The 20,458-nt window shown below is 35.7% G+C and overlaps 1 protein-coding gene across 4 annotated transcripts in view; it reads left to right on the top strand.

The window, feature by feature from the left end:
• Positions 1 to 20,458, top strand: part of NCKAP1 (NCK associated protein 1) — a 53,608-nt gene that overhangs the window by 8,342 nt on the left and 24,808 nt on the right. The window contains exons 2-13 of one of the 4 annotated variants that reach the window (XM_059475570.1): positions 2,339 to 2,356; positions 3,486 to 3,596; positions 13,180 to 13,266; positions 13,464 to 13,520; positions 14,533 to 14,675; positions 14,762 to 14,852; positions 16,884 to 17,021; positions 17,674 to 17,722; positions 18,206 to 18,362; positions 18,949 to 19,005; positions 19,534 to 19,630; positions 19,891 to 19,997. In XM_059475570.1, coding sequence (XP_059331553.1) covers positions 2,339 to 2,356; positions 3,486 to 3,596; positions 13,180 to 13,266; positions 13,464 to 13,520; positions 14,533 to 14,675; positions 14,762 to 14,852; positions 16,884 to 17,021; positions 17,674 to 17,722; positions 18,206 to 18,362; positions 18,949 to 19,005; positions 19,534 to 19,630; positions 19,891 to 19,997 — 1,112 coding nt within the window. Of the gene's footprint in view, positions 1 to 2,338; positions 2,357 to 3,485; positions 3,597 to 13,173; positions 13,267 to 13,463; positions 13,521 to 14,532; positions 14,676 to 14,761; positions 14,853 to 16,883; positions 17,022 to 17,673; positions 17,723 to 18,205; positions 18,363 to 18,948; positions 19,006 to 19,533; positions 19,631 to 19,890; positions 19,998 to 20,458 lie in introns of all 4 variants that reach the window. The other 3 variants (XM_059475569.1, XM_059475572.1, XM_059475571.1) reach the window with 3 other exon arrangements.

Genomic DNA, 20,458 nt, shown 5'->3' with positions numbered 1-20,458 from the left:
TCATAGCAGGGTACCATTCTAAAGATCTGTGGAAAGAAATGCTGTGTAACTTGAAGAATTCCAGCATCTGAATCCATTAATTTTTTTTTTAAGAATTATGTAGATTAGTTTCTAACCATAACTTAGCATGATCTTTTTCAGAATAGCTGCTTATCAGCTGTTCAGTAATATACAAAGGAATTCAGAGTTGACTGCTGGGAGATTCTTTGGGTATAATATTTTGGGGCTGAAGCAGCTGGAATCTCATAGCTTCAGAATTGTATTCTGTGAATGCTGCACTAGTAAGAACATTTCTAATTGGTGAAGTTCTTTTTAATGCTCAAAATTGTAGTAATTCTGTGTTGTGGGATTTTCCTGATAAGAAAAACTTGGTTTTGGCTGGTGCTTGGAATTCTGTGTGAATACTGGAGAGCTGTATTTGGGAAATGGCCTTTGTATGTTCTACCACAATGTTCCTACCCATTACAGTACTCACAAAGGATTTTGTATTGACTAATACAACTATTAAAAGAAAAAACTACATTTCTTATCTACATTCTAAGGCTGTTGCCCTCAATATCTTTGATCTTTTTACAGCAAAATTCTGTTTATGTGTCTTACCACACTTTGATGTTTGTGCAAAAGTGCTAGGATTGGAGTTTGCATATTAATTCTTTTATGCTTTATAGAGTAAACTATGGGGAGTTTGAAGTCCCTTCACCATTTTGGGAGAGGTTTAACTTATGGACACTGTTTTACCTGTGATGCTGAGTGCAGGTAATTATGGATGAAAACTGTTGATGCAACAACAGCTGGTTCTAAGATCTGTAAATACCAGTTCTTGGAGCTGAGCTGCTGTGGAGCATGGGAGAGAGAAGAAAAAGCATTGACCCACTCATTCAGTGACATCTCTTGTCCTCTTTCAATTCAGCCTAGGTAGGCTGGTGCAGTTTTCTAGAAGCTGGAATTGTGGTGTGCATGAGGGATGCCTCTAATATCTTGCAGGAATGTTCTTATTTATTAATCAGTCTGGTGTAGTTCATTAGTAGGAAGAGTTAGAGTTGCTTCAAGTATGATGCCAGCTAACTAATGATGGGGGAAGCAAAGGAGGAGCCCATTCCCAGATATTGAGAGGATTGCCAGTTAGACTGAGGAGAACACTTCTCTTTTCTGGGGGCTGAGTTCCTGAAGGCACAGGAGGATGTGCATGTTGATGTTTTCAGATCTCTGTTTCCTTCTGAGTGTGTGTGTAAGGGCTGGGGTAGAACATAAGTTTTAGTAAACATTTTGAAGAGCTGATTTATAGTAGGGAAGACATCTGTTTGTAGCAAAAATAAGGAGTGTTTGTGGAAGGAGTGTTTGAACTCAGACTGAAAAATTTATGAAGTCAACAGTGGCAGATTTCTTGTCTCCTATATAACAGCAACCATGCTGGAATTTAACAGGGCAGTAAAAGTACACAGGGCATGAATATAAGTCAGTTAACTTGTTTTCTTAGTAATCCTTCTAGTAGAGCAAGTTACATGTTTTGTGGCAAGAACAACAAATTGAAATAATTTGACAAAGGTTCTGACACCCGTGACACATAGTTAATTGAAATTTCGTAAATTTGAAGCTCTCTGTTGAATATTTAATGCCTTTTTACAGTATATAGCTTGTACTTTTGAATTGCATAGACTTTAAGGTGTGTACAGAACAGCTCTTTTTTTGACATGTGTGGTTTGCTGCTCTAAGGAGATTGAAGCAACAATTTAATATCTAACATACTGTGGATGTTGCTGAATTGATTTTCATTATCAATTCCTGTTATATTATAGATATGATGCTGTAACAAAGTTTAGTACGTTTGTGGGAAATTTAGCAAATATGAGCATTTTGATATCAGAATAGTACATGAGTATACATCATGATGGTCATGTACTACTACTGGTAGGTGTTTTAGAAACTTTCAATAATGACTCTTTTGTTTGTTTTTTTTTCTTGGCTACCGTTTCTTTTTCAGGTATGTAAAACTTCACTGAGTTTCTCTCCTTTTTCCCCTGTAGTTGCATGTGATGTTTGTTAACTTTTTTCCCTCTCCACCTGAACTTAGTTTGGAAGTACTATTAGTAGTTACATATCTCAGTATATTCACAGTGCTTTGCACAATAGTTAAATTCTAATAAGTGTAAAGTTGTTTGTGAGTATTAGAATAATCAACATCCAGTAGAAAGTGTGCTGACTAGAGTAACAGATGGTTGTCATGTTCTCTTGGTTGTAGGTAATAGTCTATTAGTTCACATAAATGTAATACTTTAGAATTTAAGAGTAATTTGTTTATATGTAATTTTTCTCTCTTTTTATTACACTGCTTTCCCAGCAAGGACAAGTTTGGAAGGTTTGCAAAGCTTTTCACCTTCCCTTTGCCCGCTTGCCCGCTTTCAGAATCGGTCTCATACTCCATGACTTCTGTCTCTACAGTCCACAACTCGGTCATAGAAATCAATGTGGAAAAGTTTTTTAAATGAGTTGTCATTTGAGTTCACTCTGTTGTGTAGAAACGCCTAGCATGTAATTTAGTTTTGCATGAGACGTGAAACTCCTTTGCAAACCCCTCTGAGGAAAACAAAACTAGATGAATATTTGAGAGAAACACGATTTGAGCGCATATTTTGTCATGTAAGTAACGCTGCTTGTAGTGTGTTAGTCCCAATGAAATGGTGTGGCATGGCTCCCTAGTCAGAGTAGCAGAGCAGTGTCTGGCAGCATGCACTGTAGCTGGCAACAAACAGGAGGTGCTTCCCCAGGTGTCTGTCCAGAGAAGCTGTGCTGATCCGTCTACGTAAGTTATTGAACAGACCTAACACTTGGCTCTGACTTGGCATCAAAATTTAGTGGAACTTTTAGATTGCTGCTTTTAAAGCTCAGCCTATGCTGCTGTGGGAATAAAGAACACGAGTAAAACTTCAGTTTAAGGAAATAGACTGTGTTAGGCAAATATTGGTGGTTTGATTGTGGGATGGAAAGCTGTCTTAGAGTTACAAGTGGGAAAAAAATTCAATGCAGATTGGTGGTGGGGTGTTTAGTTTTGTTTCACAAAGGATAGTTTAATCATTTCATGTGCCCAGCACTGTCCTCCACAGATGATGACATGATCGAGTTCTCTAACAGTTTGTTAACTCCAGATGAATACAATACTACCTCAAACCAGGAATAGCATTAAAAGGAAACATTTTTTTTTTCTCCTTCTTTTAGGACTGAGTTTTTTCCCTCACTGCTGTTCTGCACTAACTGCTTTGATACTTCCATGCATCTTTTTCAGTAGAAGAGCATCTCTGTACTGTTTCCCATTGCATATTTCAGCTGTGACAGTCCCTGCACTTTGCCTTTCATTTTATCACCTGCTCACTAAAAGCAAACAAACGAAAAGAGGAATCTTTCTAGTTTGTCTTCAGATTTGCAACTATCACTTAGCTTTACAGGGATGATTGTGTTTCTACTTCATTTTGTATTGTATTTTTTTATAGGCATGTGGTGACCCCAAAGCCAAACCATCCTATCTTATTGACAAAAACCTGGAATCTGCTGTCAAATTCATAGTCAGGAAGTTTCCAGCAGTAGAAACACGCAACAACAATGTAAGTATCAAATGGCTGTGTAACTATTTTTCTTACTACCCTTTCAGCACCATCTGGGAGGTTTACATTTTCTTATAAAGCATCTGATGCTGACAGTTGCAGTTGGAACATAGTTGTTGATTCAAATGTCTGGCAGGATACTTGAGAAGGAGCTGTCTTTAAGGAGAGACTATGAAACTGTAATTCTGGATGGGTTTTGTTAGGATAGGACTCTTTCTGGTTTTCTTTGTGCCTGCTCTCTTCCATGCCATTTCAAACAATTGTCAATGGGAAGAAATCCTTGGAAAAATCATGCCTTACTTATTAGAAAATCCTGGTGACCAGACTGATTGAAGAAGATGAAAGCTGCGTAACTTTATTTGAGATGTGTCCTAACCAGCAGATCAGTAAAAAAACACGTCTGCAAAGTGGGAAGAAGTGTTTGTACTTTACAGGTACCCTTGCCTATGGAGTCAGGGTTATTTATGCCTGTGGAAATAAAGAATGCTTTAGTACATGAGGAGAAACATTGTGTAGTACAGAAATATGGAAATAAAATTGTTTCCTCTTCATATAGTGAATTTAGTTGCAGAAGTAAATTATATTTTGCCTTTGAGTGGCTCTGTATTGCTGAGTTTGGCTTTGAAGCCTTTTTTTAGGTAATTGTTAGGCTAGAGGCAGGCATTTTGGCAGGTGATGTACTCTTGTTTCCCTGTTTCAATTTGAAACACAAGGGCCCTTCAGATGTTTGTTTTACCTGCTTATATTTCTTTCCAAAGGTGGGAAGTGGAGGTAGGTGTTGGGTTTGCATGTTCCCTGCATGCAAGTGCCTGCCTGTTTGGGAAGTTTCTGCAGAATGATAGGGGTGATAGCAATGAGAATAATTAGATTATTTTACATTGTCATCTCAAATTTTTATGTAGTGTCTCCAGTAATACCAATGGAGAAAAAACCCAAAGAAACCAGAAGAAAACTTTACCTTATGGAGGAAACAATTTCATTAACAATGTGCTTTTTCACTTTAAAACTTGTACATGCTTTGCACTATCTAATATTGCTCATCTCTGTATTGAATTTGATTGTGTGAGTTACAAATAGAGAAATTCTTTATCAAATTAATGTGAAAATAGTAAATCTGTTAAACCATGTTTGGTAAATGCTTCTGTGTTCTCTAACCTTGGGTGGCAGATCAACTGTTAAAAGATAATGTACATAGAATTTACTTACTGCAGCTGCATGTATGCTTTAAATGTCTTCCAGTTGTTGATTATCAGTTTGGAACTTAACTAATGATAGACATTTAAGGATTTGTTGCTGTGAAGTTTATGGAAAGAGATCAAAGAAAACTTGCTGTATTTTGACAATCACAGTTTCTAAAATAGGACACACTCACAATATTTTGTCATTGCTGTGTGTTTATTTACTATGAGCCAGCCAGGCCTGTGTTTATCAAACACAGTTGACAAAAGCCTACCCTCCTTATGGATGAGCACTCTTTAAAGCAGGATTTTAAGCTCTAGCAGTAGGCAGCTGGGGTGTCTGTCCTGCAGTCACAGCTGATGGCATTTCACTTAGTTATTTGCAGGTGTTTCCCACAGAGTGTTGTGACTCCCATAAAAACAAAAGGGTGATCAGAGATTTAAAAGGGCAAGAAGCTAATTGGAACAGAGACACATTGATTAAAGAAATATCACAAAGGATTACTGCAGTGGAAATAGCTAAGAAATTGTGAGCTGTGTTTCTTCCTTGCAGTGAAAATTCCAGGACACCCTTTCAGGGAGGGGTTTTGGATTTTGTATGTTGGAGTACAGCAGTTGCCACTGCCTAGCACTGTGTACCTTTGCTTTCAACATGTCAGCAGGTGATGGTGCTGAACAAGCTTGCATTCAGTTTTAGAGAATAGATAGTGCCACCTTTTTTGATTTTTTTTAACCTATTTTAGTTGTTTTTTCTTAGGTATTGTCATCTACAGTGTTTTGTGTCGTAGAAATGAGTGACACATTTGATTGAGGTTTCTAAGCAGTGTTTGCTGTAATCAGATTATCTTGGAAAGCATGAATTTTCATTCTGTTGAAACAAGTAATTCTGTTATATTTGCTATTGGTATCTTTTACATCTTTATCCATGGAAAACTGAGTTCCTGGTTTGTTCCTCCTTCGGTGTTTGATGTGCTGAGTCATCAGAGCAAAGTCTGACAGTTGCTGGTTTTCAATATTGTACTGAGAGTGAAAGCTTGTGGGTAGTTCGAACAGGGAAGTGGCTGATGAATCCTTGCTGATCAGGCTGGAAAATTTAATTGAGTAGTTCATTTTCCAGAGGATTAATTATAGATAACTGTGCACCTTATCAGTTCATAACTCTGTCTCCCATTGTTAGAGGGCAGTCCCTGTGATGTCTTACACCTGCCCTTTCTTTTGCAATAACCATTGTCAATCACATAATCTTGAAATTGTGCAGTTTGAAGACCAGGCTCTTAAACTGTTAATGAAATGGGCCACCAGGGTAGTACTGCTGCACACTGTATGAAATAACCTGCAAAGGAAGGAATAAACAAAAATATAATACAAGCAAAAATATAATACAAGCAAAAATTTGAAGGATTCAAAAAGTGAGAAACAAGATAGAGTCCTGTTTGAAAGGAAAGTTTCTTCTGTGTTTGGAGGTGCTTTATAATTACTACTTATAATTACTATAAATTGACTAAAGTTTTGTTATGAAAAAGCCTTCTAAGCTGCAGATGGCTTCCAAAAACTTTTTAGCACCATTGTTCTTGGTCAGGTGTATGATCTGATTGTGCTTGTATTGACTCAGAGTACCATTTATTGTTACTGAATTTCCTGGCCTGGCTTCAGAAGGAAAGTTCCAAAGTAAGGGATGCAGAAGCAGCCTGATTTTTCTGATGGTTATTTAGACTTCATCCTGTTGTAAGGGGATACATGTGAGGTTCTTGTCACAGTGAACTCAAAAAAAATGTTCTAGGACCTAAAAGTTACTCTGTTCTCAGTCAATGCTAATACTTAATACCTTTTAAAACCAGAATAAAATACTTCACAATGGGGAACTGGAGATGCAGAGAGGAAAAGACAGAAATTTTTTTTAGCTTGTGAGTAGGATTTGATACATCTGCTGCCTGTGCTGGTAAAGCTCCATGTCTTTATGTGATAAAGTTGTAGCCCCACTTCTGTTTTCTCAAATACCACCTAGAACAAGTAGTGAGAATATCTGCCTTCTTTCTTGAACATGTCTTTTTCTTGGTTTGTTCCTCAGCAATTTCCTTGTAGAAAAACTTTTTTTTACGTGTCTCTTGGAAAAAATTGATGTTCTGTCATTGCTTAGCACAAAGCAGACCAGTGAATCATTACTTTGAAATTCCTAAGTGTATAGTTAGTGAGGGAAAGATGTTTTCCAGATAATGCTAGTCTTCATCACCTAGTAGGTATGTTCATATCAATTCCATTTTTGTTTTGTATTGACTAATTTTCTGCTGCATTGTGTCTGTGGGGACTGGAAATAAGATCACTTGGGAGCAGAGGATAAGCAGTGTGAGCATTTCCAGTCTACCTGGGTTAGGATCTATTAGTTTTGAATTAGTTCACTTTATTGTTTTGAATTTTTGCCTTTTCCCTTTTAGATCCCAGTGTGTGTTTGGTTTGCCTCCTGTGTCTTTCACAGTTTCACTTCACAACAAGCTGGTCACATACAAATTAGATGGGTGTGGGACAGGTCGTGTGGGCACAGAGTGTCTGAACCTCCTTGGCTAAAGGTTATTAGAAGTCATTAATGCATGCTTTTATTAAATGCTTTCTGCTATTAAAAAAAAACCTAAAACCCACACTTTATAACCAGGCTTGATTTTTAGTTTGTGATGGGTGCTTTCAGTAATTAGTCTTTTTCAGAACACTTAATACAAATAATAACCTGATTTTCAAAGTTTTTTCTTTTGGCCCTGCAAGTGCTACAGGTTGTCAAGGAAAATGTCATTTGTTTGCTTGTTTCTAATGAAGCATTTAGTACTGTAATTTTCATAGCTCTAGTGAAGATAATTTAGAAACTTCTATCATCTCTGGAAAAGTAACTTTGGAGTCACAGCTCTGTTGCCTCATGTGTTGGTAATCCCTTTTTACTAATCATTTATTTTTGAGGAAATTATATAGTCATTAAAGCTATCACTGCTGTTTTCTCAAGTCTAACTTAAATTATTCCCATATTCAATAAATGGTAATATTTTTCTCCACCTTTCTGGGGTCTCAGATCTCTTGCATGGGAGACTTTCCAGATAACTTCCAAGTTGCTTAAGCAAAAACCCCCAAATTCCACCATAAAACTTAAGTGGCCTTTTCCATGAAGATTAAAACCTTTTCCAGGTGAGGGGGTGCCATGCAGAGCTGCTTTTTCACCTCTGCTCTTGCTCAGGGAGCTGATAGTAGTAAAGAGATAAATTTTCCAGAAGTCACTGAGGCAGCAGTTTAGGTTATGGATGTTCCTCTGCATGAGTGAAGTCAGATGATGAGCAATTATTCTCTGTGCAGCTTTGTATGAAAAGTTAAAATGTCTTATGCTTGAGAATAGAATATATTAATGATAGTTTCTTTCACAAGAAAATACAAAACATTTACAAATAAAAAAAAATTATCTACATGTTTACTAAAAAGTCATTCAAAATTCCAAGTGTTCAGCCTTGCTTTAATGCTACCATACTTACTGTGCATGCAGGAGTGTCTGATGTCTTCAGTTGTTACAGATGTAAGACTGACTTAAAATGAAGTATCCTCTATAACAGAATATAGTATATAAATTTTTTCAGTCTAACAGTCATTTGTGAGTGAGCTTTTTTTTCATAGCAGTTGTAAGAGGTAATGTGAAATCCTAAAATCTCTTCAGAATGTTTCACCAAACAGAATTCTCATAATGTAACATCTTTTTTCAAAATAGTAAGTGCTGTCAGCTACAAAGTTTATTTTCTTGGTTTGACCTTTGACTGGGCCTGAATTAAAGATAGAATAACATCCAAACAGTATTTTTTATTTTATTTTATTTGTAATAAATCACTGTAGAACACTGCTGTAATTCATGTAAATCCATACAAGTCACTTGGCAAGGTAAATCAATTTTGCTTGCTCATGGCCTCATAGTGTCTGCAGTACCTGCAGAGGAGTGAATGTGTGTAACACTTTACTTTCTTCTTCGTCCATTAAAGCTCTCTTTGTTTTAATGATTGACATTTTAAGAGCTTGGCCCTTAAAAACCAAGAAAACAAACAAAAAACCTCACTGAGATGGCATTCAAAAAATTGTGTGACTTGTAAAAATATTGCAAAAATTGTAAATGAAGGTGAGAGAATGGGGAAACTGTTTCTTAGAGCTGAGAGGCAGATCAGTTTTTAAATAGAAGCCTTCCTGCTCCAGTTTCTGCCCTTATTAATTCCCTGGGAATGGTAAAGTTAGGGAGCATCACAGGTGGCTATTTCCTTTTCAAAACAGTTAACTTAGTGCTAGAAACTTGAAAACAAACTAAAATAGATCTGGTAGGTAGACATACATTAGTTAGTAAACATGTTAACTATTCTATTTTGTCTTTTATATGCAGCATAGTACTTCAGAAACTGCTTTTAATTTGAAATAAGAAAACCAAGGACACATCCATCATTCTAGAGTTAATTTACAGAATTTAAAACTATTTTTCTTTCCCTGCTGTTCTGCTATGGATTTTGTAGACACAGAGCTTTGTTCAAATTAATTGAGTTTTTCAAATGTTCATCTAAAGACTCTATGGGTGACAAGCATAGTGAGTATAACAAATGAAAGTAAGAATACTGGCAGTGATGATTTATCTCTCTCTCCAAGAAATTTAACAGTCAGAATTTATGATACTGCTTTTTGGGGCTTATATTCCAGCTGGTGAGATTAAGTAGATGGTATTTTTGCTGAGGACATGGTAATATTTATGCTGTTGGATTGTAGAAACCAAATATAAGTGTTTAATGATCAGACTTGCAGGAAAAATATCACACTGATATAAGCAGAAAATTCACCTTTGTACTGTCTATTTCCAGATCATGAAATAAGACATTTATTCACATACTGCTGCTGCCAGTCAAATAAACATGATAAAAAATTGCAGGACTAGGGGTACCATTTGTTTTTACACACATAAGTCTCTCTGAACAACCTCTTCTAGTTGTCTCCTATTTTTCATGAGCCATCGTATTACATTGGTATTTATTCACATTATTTGTATGCAAGGTTTGCATCATTTCTCCCTTGTCTGAGCCATTCATATAAGCTTTAAGTGAGACTGTCTTGCATTTTTCAATTTTTTTCCTTCGCTTAATGTACTTTCTCTGGCATAATTGACTGTGTAAGGATCTTTGGGATTTAATACAAAGAAGGAAAAGCACAAGTTCAAGATCACTTCCTTCTCCTGTAGGTACTATATTCACAAAGTGTTAGCTTCACTCTTTCTTATTTATAAATAATATTCAAACATCATCAGAGATGTGGTATTTTGTTAATAGACAAAAGAAATAGTCTCAGATTAATTATTTGAGAGTTTTTTTTTGATCTTGCCATATTATGCTGAAATTTCTACAGGTTTTCCTAGGTCTTAAATCTAATTCACCTCATTAAACAAAAATACTTTTGTTATAATTTGTCCTTTAAATTCTCTAAGAGTCAATAAACCACTTTCAGTCTACAAGGATGAAAGTCTTGCTATAGTAAAAATAGCCTTTTGATGTTTAAATAGATATTTTTTCAGTTTATTCTATTTAAGGACATATCTTATTTTGTTGGTTATTGGCAACTTCCAATGACGAATTGCAGGCTAAGGAAAAAAGCCTCAAACCAAATACAAATCAATATAGCACCAGCAACTTCCAAACAGATGTTTAGAAGTTAGTGATTAGTAATAGAAATTAGTAATGGAAAGTTTTAATGCTGTGGTTGTGCAAAGAGTTACACCCACATTCTTGAGTGATAAAAAAGCAAATAAACATCCAAGACACTGCGTGCTTGTAAGCTGTTCTTCCAAACATCACTGATCAGGCTGTGCTCCATAAATTGAACTATTTGCCCTGTACTGATATAACAGTTAGTTTATATATTGTTTTGGTACTACTGTTTTAAATAAAAGTTTACTGACCCCCTCAACACTCAGAATTCAAAGGATGATCATCTCAACTCTCTAGGCAAGTTTTAACATCACTTATGTGTAAATATTTCTGGGAATATAGGTAACAAGATAAGAATGCACAGCAATGATTCCATAATCCTTAGCTGAATGTGGCAGATACCTTCTTATACTCTGTACAACTTCACAGAATTTCTGAAAATTTATTATTTCTTTTGTGATCATAGTTCCCAGCACCATCTCCCTTTTTGCCATATCTCCCCATTTCATATAATGTGGCTTGAAATTGAATGTCCTGCAGGAGTGGCCAATTCAGTTGCTATTTGTTATACCAAAAACATGTGTACAGCAACTTATAATTTTGAGTCTCCTTTAGCATTGCACCTTGCTTAATATGATTTAGGATTGCAGTGGAGAAAATGCTGTTAAGGGGGTGTGCAGTGGTAGTGAGTTCTGGTTTTGTTTTTTCTCTGCACTAGAAATAATCTTACTTGTGGATCACACCCTGTCATCTCTTTCTGAAAATTCTTGAAAGGACTTCGCAGCTTCATTTGGGTCACACTTGTATTAGCTGCACAGAAAAAAACTATTTCTGCTTAGTCTTCTAAAAACTGGCAAGAAATGCTTTAAGTGCTAGGACCAGGGTGCAAAATTAAAACCACTCATCTTAACTGAATTTTCATTGTGTTGAGTGATGGAGCAGTCCTGAAAGTACAAAGCAGATTTTCCCCTGGAGTGATTCCAGGTGTAGGCACAAGCTGAAGCTGTGCTGGAGCTGCACAGCCATCCTGGAGCTCTGGAGTCTGTGTGACGATGCTGCATCCTTCATTGTCTGAGCTCAAGGAAGTTGAAGTTAAAGCTGTATGCTGGAAAAACTCCAACTTTAGTCCTCATGCTGAGGATCAAAATACAAATCTTGGGATTTGAAAACAGATTTTTGTACAGCAGCACATTAAATGGAAATAACTTATTTCCTGGTGCATGAGATTTATCAGGACAAGTTACAAAATGAACACATGTACTTGCACCTCTTTCAGTTAAGCCTCAGCTGATGAAAAAGACTTAAATAATAGATAGGCAGGCATTCAAAGTCCAATCCTTTGCCATAGTTTAAGAGTGGTCAGGAGTATTTTATAATGTAGCCATTCTGACTTGCTCATAACTGAGTATTCCTGTCTTCCTTGACAATAATGAAGCCTTGTTATGGCTCAAGACTTCTAAAAAATCTTCATCACCTCTGAAAATTCAGAGGAGAGAAATGAAACTTATCTCACATTTGTGAACCAGGCAGTTTGTTCTATGAATTGAGAAGAATTTTGATGCTTTAATAAAACTGATAATACAGAGCACCGCTTTATAAAAGAGAGTGAGCTGAAGAAGCATACTCAGGTCTAACCTCTCATGAAAATAAGCTAATCAATTTGAAGCAATTTTTTAATCTGTCCTATAATTGATTGCTTTTGTTGAGAAAAAGATGTTATTTAACTTGATCATCTTTAATTTAAAATCTTGCAGATTTTTGGAGGACACCTTTTCCTATTGTTCCTGTGCTTTAACTCATTTCAATTCCTGTATCAGGAAGGAGATGTAACTTGTAGCTGGATATTGCCAGTTAAATATTTGGATACTTGCAGTGCTGTGAGACTGTCATACACAGATAAACATAATGGCTGTTCACTAACAGCTGCTTTTTTGTGTTCTTAATTGTCTAAGTGATCAATCTTGTTCCTTCAGAAAATCTTTAAAAATAAATAGTATTTCATTCTGTTTAAAATATATATAAAAATAAATCCATGTGAGTTATTTTACCTTTGTATTCACATTTGCCTCTTCCATTTTATCCACAAGTGTCTAATGCTAGTGTTTGGCTTCTTTTATGTTTCTTTATTTTGTTGCTTTTGTTTGAATGTATTATTGTGTTTATATGGAACTGGTCAAAGAACCGTTACTGTATTTTATGTTTGTATCTACATTTTATTTTGCATGCTTAACGTGGCTTTGCCTGGATATTCTTTTTGGTAAGTTCAGAATTTAAAAGCATAATGTTTTTCTGTAGTAAAGTTTGTAACCTGCCACCTTATTTTCTTCCACCCCAAGTAACATAATTATTTTGGTTTTGGCATACTGATTTGTGCTCATGTACTGTTCTGCTTTTGCAAATTATACGTATGTGATAACATAACACTTCTCCTGACTACCATTTTCATCTCTAGCTGAGCTAAACAATATGACTCTGGTACTAATGTGTACTAATGTAACTTTTATCTTCAAAATGTAGTGGGCAGCTGTTAAAATGATCAGTGCTGAGAACTCTGTGTATTTGACACACACAGAGCCTCAGTCTTAGAAAAACCATGTTCCAGCTTCTTTGCATAGCCTGGTGGTTTCTCTGCGCTTCACAGGTATTACTTTGCAGCAGTCTTCTCAAGATCTTCTAAGAACAGTGTGCATGTTTATGTTTCTCTTGTAGCAACAGCTTGCTCAGCTCCAGAAAGAAAAATCAGAGATTTTGAAGAACCTGGCATTATACTACTTCACGTTTGTTGATGTTATGGAATTTAAGGTAAGGCATTACAAATGTGTAACTTGTTCTGTCACATTGGGTTTCTGTAATTTTATTGGTGAATTAACACTATATAATGAAATGGCTGAACTTGAAGCTCTGTTTTTCAAATAAAAAAAATGAAGCTCCATCACTAATCGTAGTAACGTGATTTAATTATATCTTTCTAAACTAAACTTATTCCTTTGTTTTTCAAGGACCATGTCTGTGAGCTGCTAAACACTATTGATGTTTGCCAAGTCTTCTTTGATATTGTAAGTTTCTAGGTTTAAACTTTCAATAATGTTTATATTCAGAGTCCTGTGGGGAGAAGGACTTGTTCTTGTTAGTTCAAGAAATATCACATCTCCAGTTACAAATGCAAGAGAAATAAAAACAAGGGAGGGTTCACATTTCTAATTTTTATAATAGAGAGATAGACCTTTCTCAGTAGGATTCTTATGGACAGTAGTAACAGTATTGTTACCAAACATAAAAAATTTTCAGTAATTTTTGATTTATTGCATCTGCAAGTTAACTCCTAGTCATCTGTATACTTATGCCTTGTGAGACTCACGAGAAAAGACTGTTACTTGTGTCCACCTAAGCTATGTGAGGAAGTTATTTTTGGGGTTGACTAAAACAACTACAAAAGCATCTAAAAGTCTTATATTTAAACCAAAATCACCAACCCCCCCAAAAAACACAGCAAAACCCAACAAAAAAAAAACAAACAAAACAAAACCCACCACCAAACAAACACAGGAAAAAAAAAGCACCCAAAAGAAAATCTCCCAACACCTTTTCCTGTTGGTTTCAACTTTCTTAATGTTCTTAATGTCACCTTGTTATTTTTTGTCACTATTTTAAATTTGGCCAACTTAGATTCATAATATGAAAAAGGAACAGGTGTGTATTCTGTTACAAGGAAGGTGGGATATGTGATAGTCTTTTACATTTGGATCTTATTAAAATACAGTTCATAGGCATGGCACTGCTGACTGCTTAGTAAACAAGAAAAGTTTTCCTGTCTGTCAGGTAATCTGTGATATTTAAGCCTGGAAGGATTTATCTGGATGTTTTGCTTTCATGAGTGTAAACAGTTCTGGGAATCTGAATGAATAAATTAAGGTTATAGAAAGTCACATGCCACCAGAACAAGAACTTTGTTCAAAAGACAGCCCATTGTATTAAAAAATGCTGAAAATTGGTGGAAATGTAAGGAAAAATGTGTTATGCTTGTTTCTAAAAGTTTTTAAGTGATAATTTACTGGTTTTCATTTCTAGACTGTAAACTTTGATTTAACAAAGAACTACCTAGATTTGATTATAACCTACACAACTCTAATGATACTGCTGTCCCGAATTGAAGAAAGGAAGGCTATCATTGGACTGTATAACTATGCCCATGAAATGACACATGGAGCAAGGTAAAATACTGATTGTATAAAAGATGTGCATGATGTTAATGACAGTAACAGCTTCACCTCAGTGAATTGTTTGTTGTTGCTTTTAGTGACAGAGAATATCCACGCCTTGGCCAGATGATTGTGGATTATGAAAATCCTTTAAAGAAAATGATGGAGGAATTTGTACCTCACAGTAAAGTATGTAACTACTTTTCACAGGCATGCAGTAACCTTAATTGGGAGAAACATAGATAAAAAGTAAATGTGCAAGAGTTTGTTTTATTGAAGGCCATTTGGAATAAATTTTACCTGAGATTTCTGCTTACATTGAATGTCTAGGCCTGGGGATTACCTATTAAAAAGCACAACCTGCAGAAATACAGGAATTTTAAGATGTTAGTAAGGTGCCATTCTATTCACTAAGCATTAGATATTTATTAAAAATCACTTGTGGATCATCTGAGAATAGTTACTTTTGTGTTGTGTGTTAGCTTGTAGCTTGAAGTTAAAGAGATTCACAATATTTCTGTGAAGTTGATTGTTTTGCTCTGTGGCCATCCTAGATGAATGTGATTTTCTGTTTTCCAACCTAAGGGGCTTTGCTTTGGATTGTCCTTAAACTGGGAATCCTGGAGGTCACCACTGTGTCTTTAACAGTAGCTCCTGTACTCAAAAGCTGACACTTTGCTGAGTTGCCTGCACTGAGTTAAAGAAGCTCAATTCCTTTGGTTCTTTCTGTACAGATGTTTCTAAGTTTCTGTTCTTACACAGTTGGTTGTGTTGCAGTTCCACGGTGTTTTATCTAGGCTGTATTTTCCTGTAAGAATACCTTGGAAAAGTTACAGAAGTCTCAACAAAGTCAAAGTACATCTTGTTTTATCACTTCCCATTTGTTCACTAGATTTGCTAATCTGTGAAAGCAAACTAAATTTCTCTGATCAGGACTGACCAACAATTATAAAGACATTACTTTCTAGGTGCTTGCAAATTATTTGCCTAACAATTACAACTTACTTTGGAATCTTCAGAAGTAGCTTTAAGTTATTACCTAAAGTTTTTAAGGTTTGGGTTTTTCTTTACCTATTTTGAGGTTTAGGACTTTTGTACTAGGTTGTCTTTTCCTTCTTTAGCTTCCTTTCTAGATTTTTCTTGATTTCCTTAAACTTTTCAGTATTGTCACTAGAAGTTCAGAACTTTCCAGCTACTTTCCTAAGTGCTCTGAAGTGAAATAGTTTCCAATACTTCTAGCTTGTCTGTAATCTTATTGTTGTTACACTTTCCACAATTCCTGTCTTGTTAAGACTCACTTAGCTAATGATGTAATTTACAAGTAATCTTTTCTAATGCACATTTTAGCAAACATGCCTTACTTCTCAGTATTATCTTAGTTTATACTCTTGTATTTAATAGTGGGTCAGTCCTTTCCATTGACACATTTGTAAAGATGCCTTTCAGTCCAGTTTTTGCTCTTGTGATTATTCTGTGCTAGAAGCATAAATTGGGGTCAGGGATCTTTTCAGGTGCTGCACTACAGAAACATTCTTGGGCTGCACTCTTGTGGAACTGCACACTGAATTTGTCATTCTGTAATCCCACTGCTTTGCAGCAAATCAGGCAGTTGTTTAGTCCTTTACATTTAGCTTTGGCAGATGACTGTATTTTTTTTTGCCTGTGTGACCTCCTCTGCTCTCACACTGTTCAGGTCTGGCTCCCTGAGGATTCATTCAAGGACCAGTATTGAGAAAAAAGTCAGGGGAAAGACTTAGGATACACTTTCCCAGAGAAGCTTACTTTGCTACAAAGATATTCCTGCAGACAGTATCTGCTCAAAAGAATTATAGTTTGCTGCCATGGGGAAAGACATACTAAAGGAAGTGGCAGGGAAGGCACTGACACAACAGCTGGGATGCTTGAATAAGTAATGAACAACTTCCAGTTGTGTATGAGAGGGCTTTTGTGCCTTATTTTATGCCTTATTTTTTCCATGTCCTCTAATTCTGAACTCAAAATTTTGTAACTAACTAAAATAATAGAAATCAAACTCTTCCTTCTTTGCATCCTTCCTCTAGCCTGGAGTAGTTTTTTATATGTTAAATAAACTATGTGCAATGGGGTTTAACCTTATGTTTAATTTCAAAACTAGTTCAGTAAAACGTTTTGATGGCTGTTAGTAATAATGCTGAGGAAACAGTACTGACCATTCACACTAATCATTAGCCTGCTTTCTAGTCCCTTTCAGATGCTCTGATTTCACTCCAGATGGTCTATCCTCGACGGAATCTCTCAGCTGACCAGTGGAGAAACGCACAACTGCTGAGCCTCATCAGTGCCCCCAGCACAATGCTCAATCCTGCACAGTCTGACACAGTATGCTCTTTTAATTTACATTCTGTCAGAGAGTTAAGTAGGGTTTTCTGTAAAATGATTGTTGGATTACCTCTATGTGACTTTTAATCAGAGAAGTAAATATGCTGGTTAGAACAGGGGGAAAGTTTTCTCTCATTAAGTAAAGTTTCTATTACATTAACTTGTGCCTTCAGCTTCAGTAATTTGTTGACCAGAAGACGAGAATTTAGCTTCTGCAGTTGTAAAGGAGAGGAATCCTGAGTACCCTCTCAGGTGTTTGTGAGCCAGGAGACTGGAAATCAGAGCTGGTCCTTCCTTTAAAATTTATGTTTGCACTTGCTGCCTCAGCTGTGATGTGAATGGTTGTCCTTCTGAAAAAAATTGAAGCTTTAATGGCTGTCAGGTTGTGATTAGTACATCAAAAGCTTTTCATTCTAGAATATTGTTAAATACAATGTTTATTGAAAAGAAATATTTGTCAAAACTTGTTCAAGGTGTTGGAGGGTATGGAAGCTCACTTAATATTCTAACCCTCAGTTTCTGAAGTGCTGAAACACTGACTCACTGTTAGTGGTCAGTGGCCTTCTATGATCAGCATTTAAGGCTTTGTTTGTTCCTTTTTACTAACAAGTACTTATAACTAGTGTGCTACAAATTACTTTCTTTTTAATAGATGCCATGTGAATACCTATCTCTGGATGCAATGGAAAAATGGATCATATGTGAGTAAAATATTCTGAAACAGCTCATGGTTGTATTAAAAAAATTGTTTAACATTTAAAAGACTACTTGCTTTCTGTACTGTATAACAGCTGTGTTAATTACAGCTATTAATTACAATTAATAGCTTGATTAAATTTCATTTGTACTAATATGCAGTGAAGCTACAATTTAGCATGTGCTGCTGCAATAGAGTGTGTCATCAGTTTGTTCCAGACTTTGATTGGAAGTGAGGGCTTCAGTAATTCTGATGAAAGTAGTCAAGTAGCATCAGCATACAGTAATTAATTTCACACAAATATTGCAAAAATACTTCCATTAGAAGTGGGGAGGGAGGAATTTTTTTATATTAGAAAATGTTGTACATTAAAGAGTTTATTAATGATCTATGCAAACTATTTATACAAAGTGCATAATCATCTCATTGTTCTCTCACTGTCTTTGTGCATCTGATTTGTGACTTACATCAATGCGAACTTTTGAAGTTGGATTTATTTTGTGCCATGGAATCCTAAATAGTGATGCTACAGCTTTGAATCTTTGGAAACTTGCACTTCAAAGCAGCTCTTGCTTGGCTCTGTTTCGAGACGAAGTGTTCCATATTCACAAAGCTGCAGAAGATTTGTTTGTAAACATAAGAGGGTAAGCTTTTGTTCTCCTTTCAGCATCTCTGCTAAAACCCCATATTTTTTGAAGGACTCTTTCAAACAAATTACTTCTGTTTCATATAAATTTTGCTTAGGTACACAAACATTTTTGCTTGGTATCTTGACTGTTTCTTTACTGCATAAGTTTTAGGGGCCTGATTTTATAACCACTACACCTTTTTTTATCTCAGTTCTGAAAGCCTGGTGAATCAGTCTCTAAAATGACAAGTCTCTAAGATTGATGATCTCACCCACAAATCTCAATTTATTGAAGGGAAATTATGTTATGGATGTGGAGTTTGCTTGAAAAATTGCATCTTGCTGCCACTATTTCTGCAGTACATTATATGAAAACTCAGAAACAAAGTTGAGGCCTCTAGCAGCAAACACCAGGAGCATTTCAGTAGATTTTTGGTTTGATGATCTAGTTTTGGCATTTAGCTCTGCTCAGGAGCTGGTGTGTGTTTTCTGCTGTATCCTGCTTGCTATAATAACATTGTAGCTCCTCTCAAGTCCCACTCAGCTCTTTCTAAAATGTGCTGCTGATTCTTATACCACATGTGATTGCTTTTTACTTGCAGCTACAACAAGCGTATTAATGACATCAGAGAGTGCAAAGAAGCTGCTGTTTCACATGCGTAAGTGGCTTAAAAAGTTCTTCTGACAGATTTTAGGATTGGTTTTCTTAAAGCAAAATTATAAAGATTCTACAAACAGAATTTGTTAAATGCAGAATTAGTCATGCTTTTTCAAATGAATAATTTACTGATTGTTCCTTTAAATCTGGATTTGCTTAATGTCATTCCCAATTTAACTTCCCAAGTTCTGGATTATTTTTTAAATTATCAGGATGATAGTATTTAGTTTATTCATTAGTTATGTTTTGTCTGATTACAAAAGGTGAATGCAGATGAAACAGAAATGTTTTAATGTAGTCAAATGCACATCACGGAGAGGGGGCAGAGAACTTGGGCTTTAAATTTATTGATGCTTCAAGAATATATGGTGTTGGTGATGAGGATGCCAATTTTTTGAACCACATTCTTCAAAATTCTGACCTTTTGAAGTTGGTATAATATAATCTGCCTATGCTTGATCTTGAATGCTTTTGCAAATCAGGTATTCTGTGTCTGGCATAGTGGATAATGTATGTTCTTTTGATGCAGTGGTTCAATGCATAGAGAGAGACGCAAGTTTTTACGTTCTGCACTCAAGGAACTTGCCACTGTCCTGTCTGACCAGCCAGGCCTCTTGGGTCCCAAGGTAATGACAGCCCTTTTGGTTTGCATTTGTGCAAAAACCAGTGTGTTTCTCCACGGTAAATCCAATCTTTATTTTCTTTCAGGGGGAAAAACTCCTCACTTCACTTCGAAACCTGCTTAGATTTTAAGTTCTTGGGTTTTAGAGACTAGTTTCCTCTTGAGTGCACAAACTATTCAGCTGTTGTGTATATTGATAAGCTTGTGAACAATTGTGATAAGCAATTGTTCACAAACATTGTTTGAACAATTTTTGTTTTTCAGGCACTTTTTGTATTTATGGCATTATCCTTTGCTCGTGATGAAATTATTTGGCTTCTTCGTCATGCAGATAATATGCCAAAGAAGAGTGCAGATGATTTCATAGATAAGTATGTACATTTTTAATGCAGTTCCTTCAATAATAGAATTTCACAGACAAAATAGATTTGAAGGCAGTGGAATCTCAGAAAAGGTTGGCTATATGGAGCAGCTGGGAATGTTCAGAAATTTTTTTGGGGAATATTAAGTGTCCCATGCAAACAGAAAACTAGAAATACTGTCCTAGAAATTGGAGCACATCAGTGAAAATTCATACGTAAAATAGAAATATTTTATATAAGTTTTGGTTTTTTAACTTTAAAAGGCAAAAATAAAGTTTTTTTTCACGTCTTCATTGATTTTGCATTGATCAAATCAATGAAGGAGGCACGAAAACTTTCAGAAAAATTTATTTGTTGATTTGTAGATTGTCTCTTGTAGCAAAACTGTCTTTTAAATCAGCTAAGCTTTAGTTATGTAATACAGCTTTAGTGTCACCATAAGCAGATGGTAAAAATGAGAAATATGATTA

This window comes from Ammospiza nelsoni, chromosome 7 (genome assembly GCF_027579445.1).
Source record: "Ammospiza nelsoni isolate bAmmNel1 chromosome 7, bAmmNel1.pri, whole genome shotgun sequence".
Classification (NCBI taxonomy): Eukaryota; Metazoa; Chordata; class Aves; order Passeriformes; family Passerellidae; genus Ammospiza; species Ammospiza nelsoni.
The sequence above is the reverse complement of the archived record's forward strand: the minus strand, read 5'-3'. Positions and strand labels throughout refer to the sequence as shown.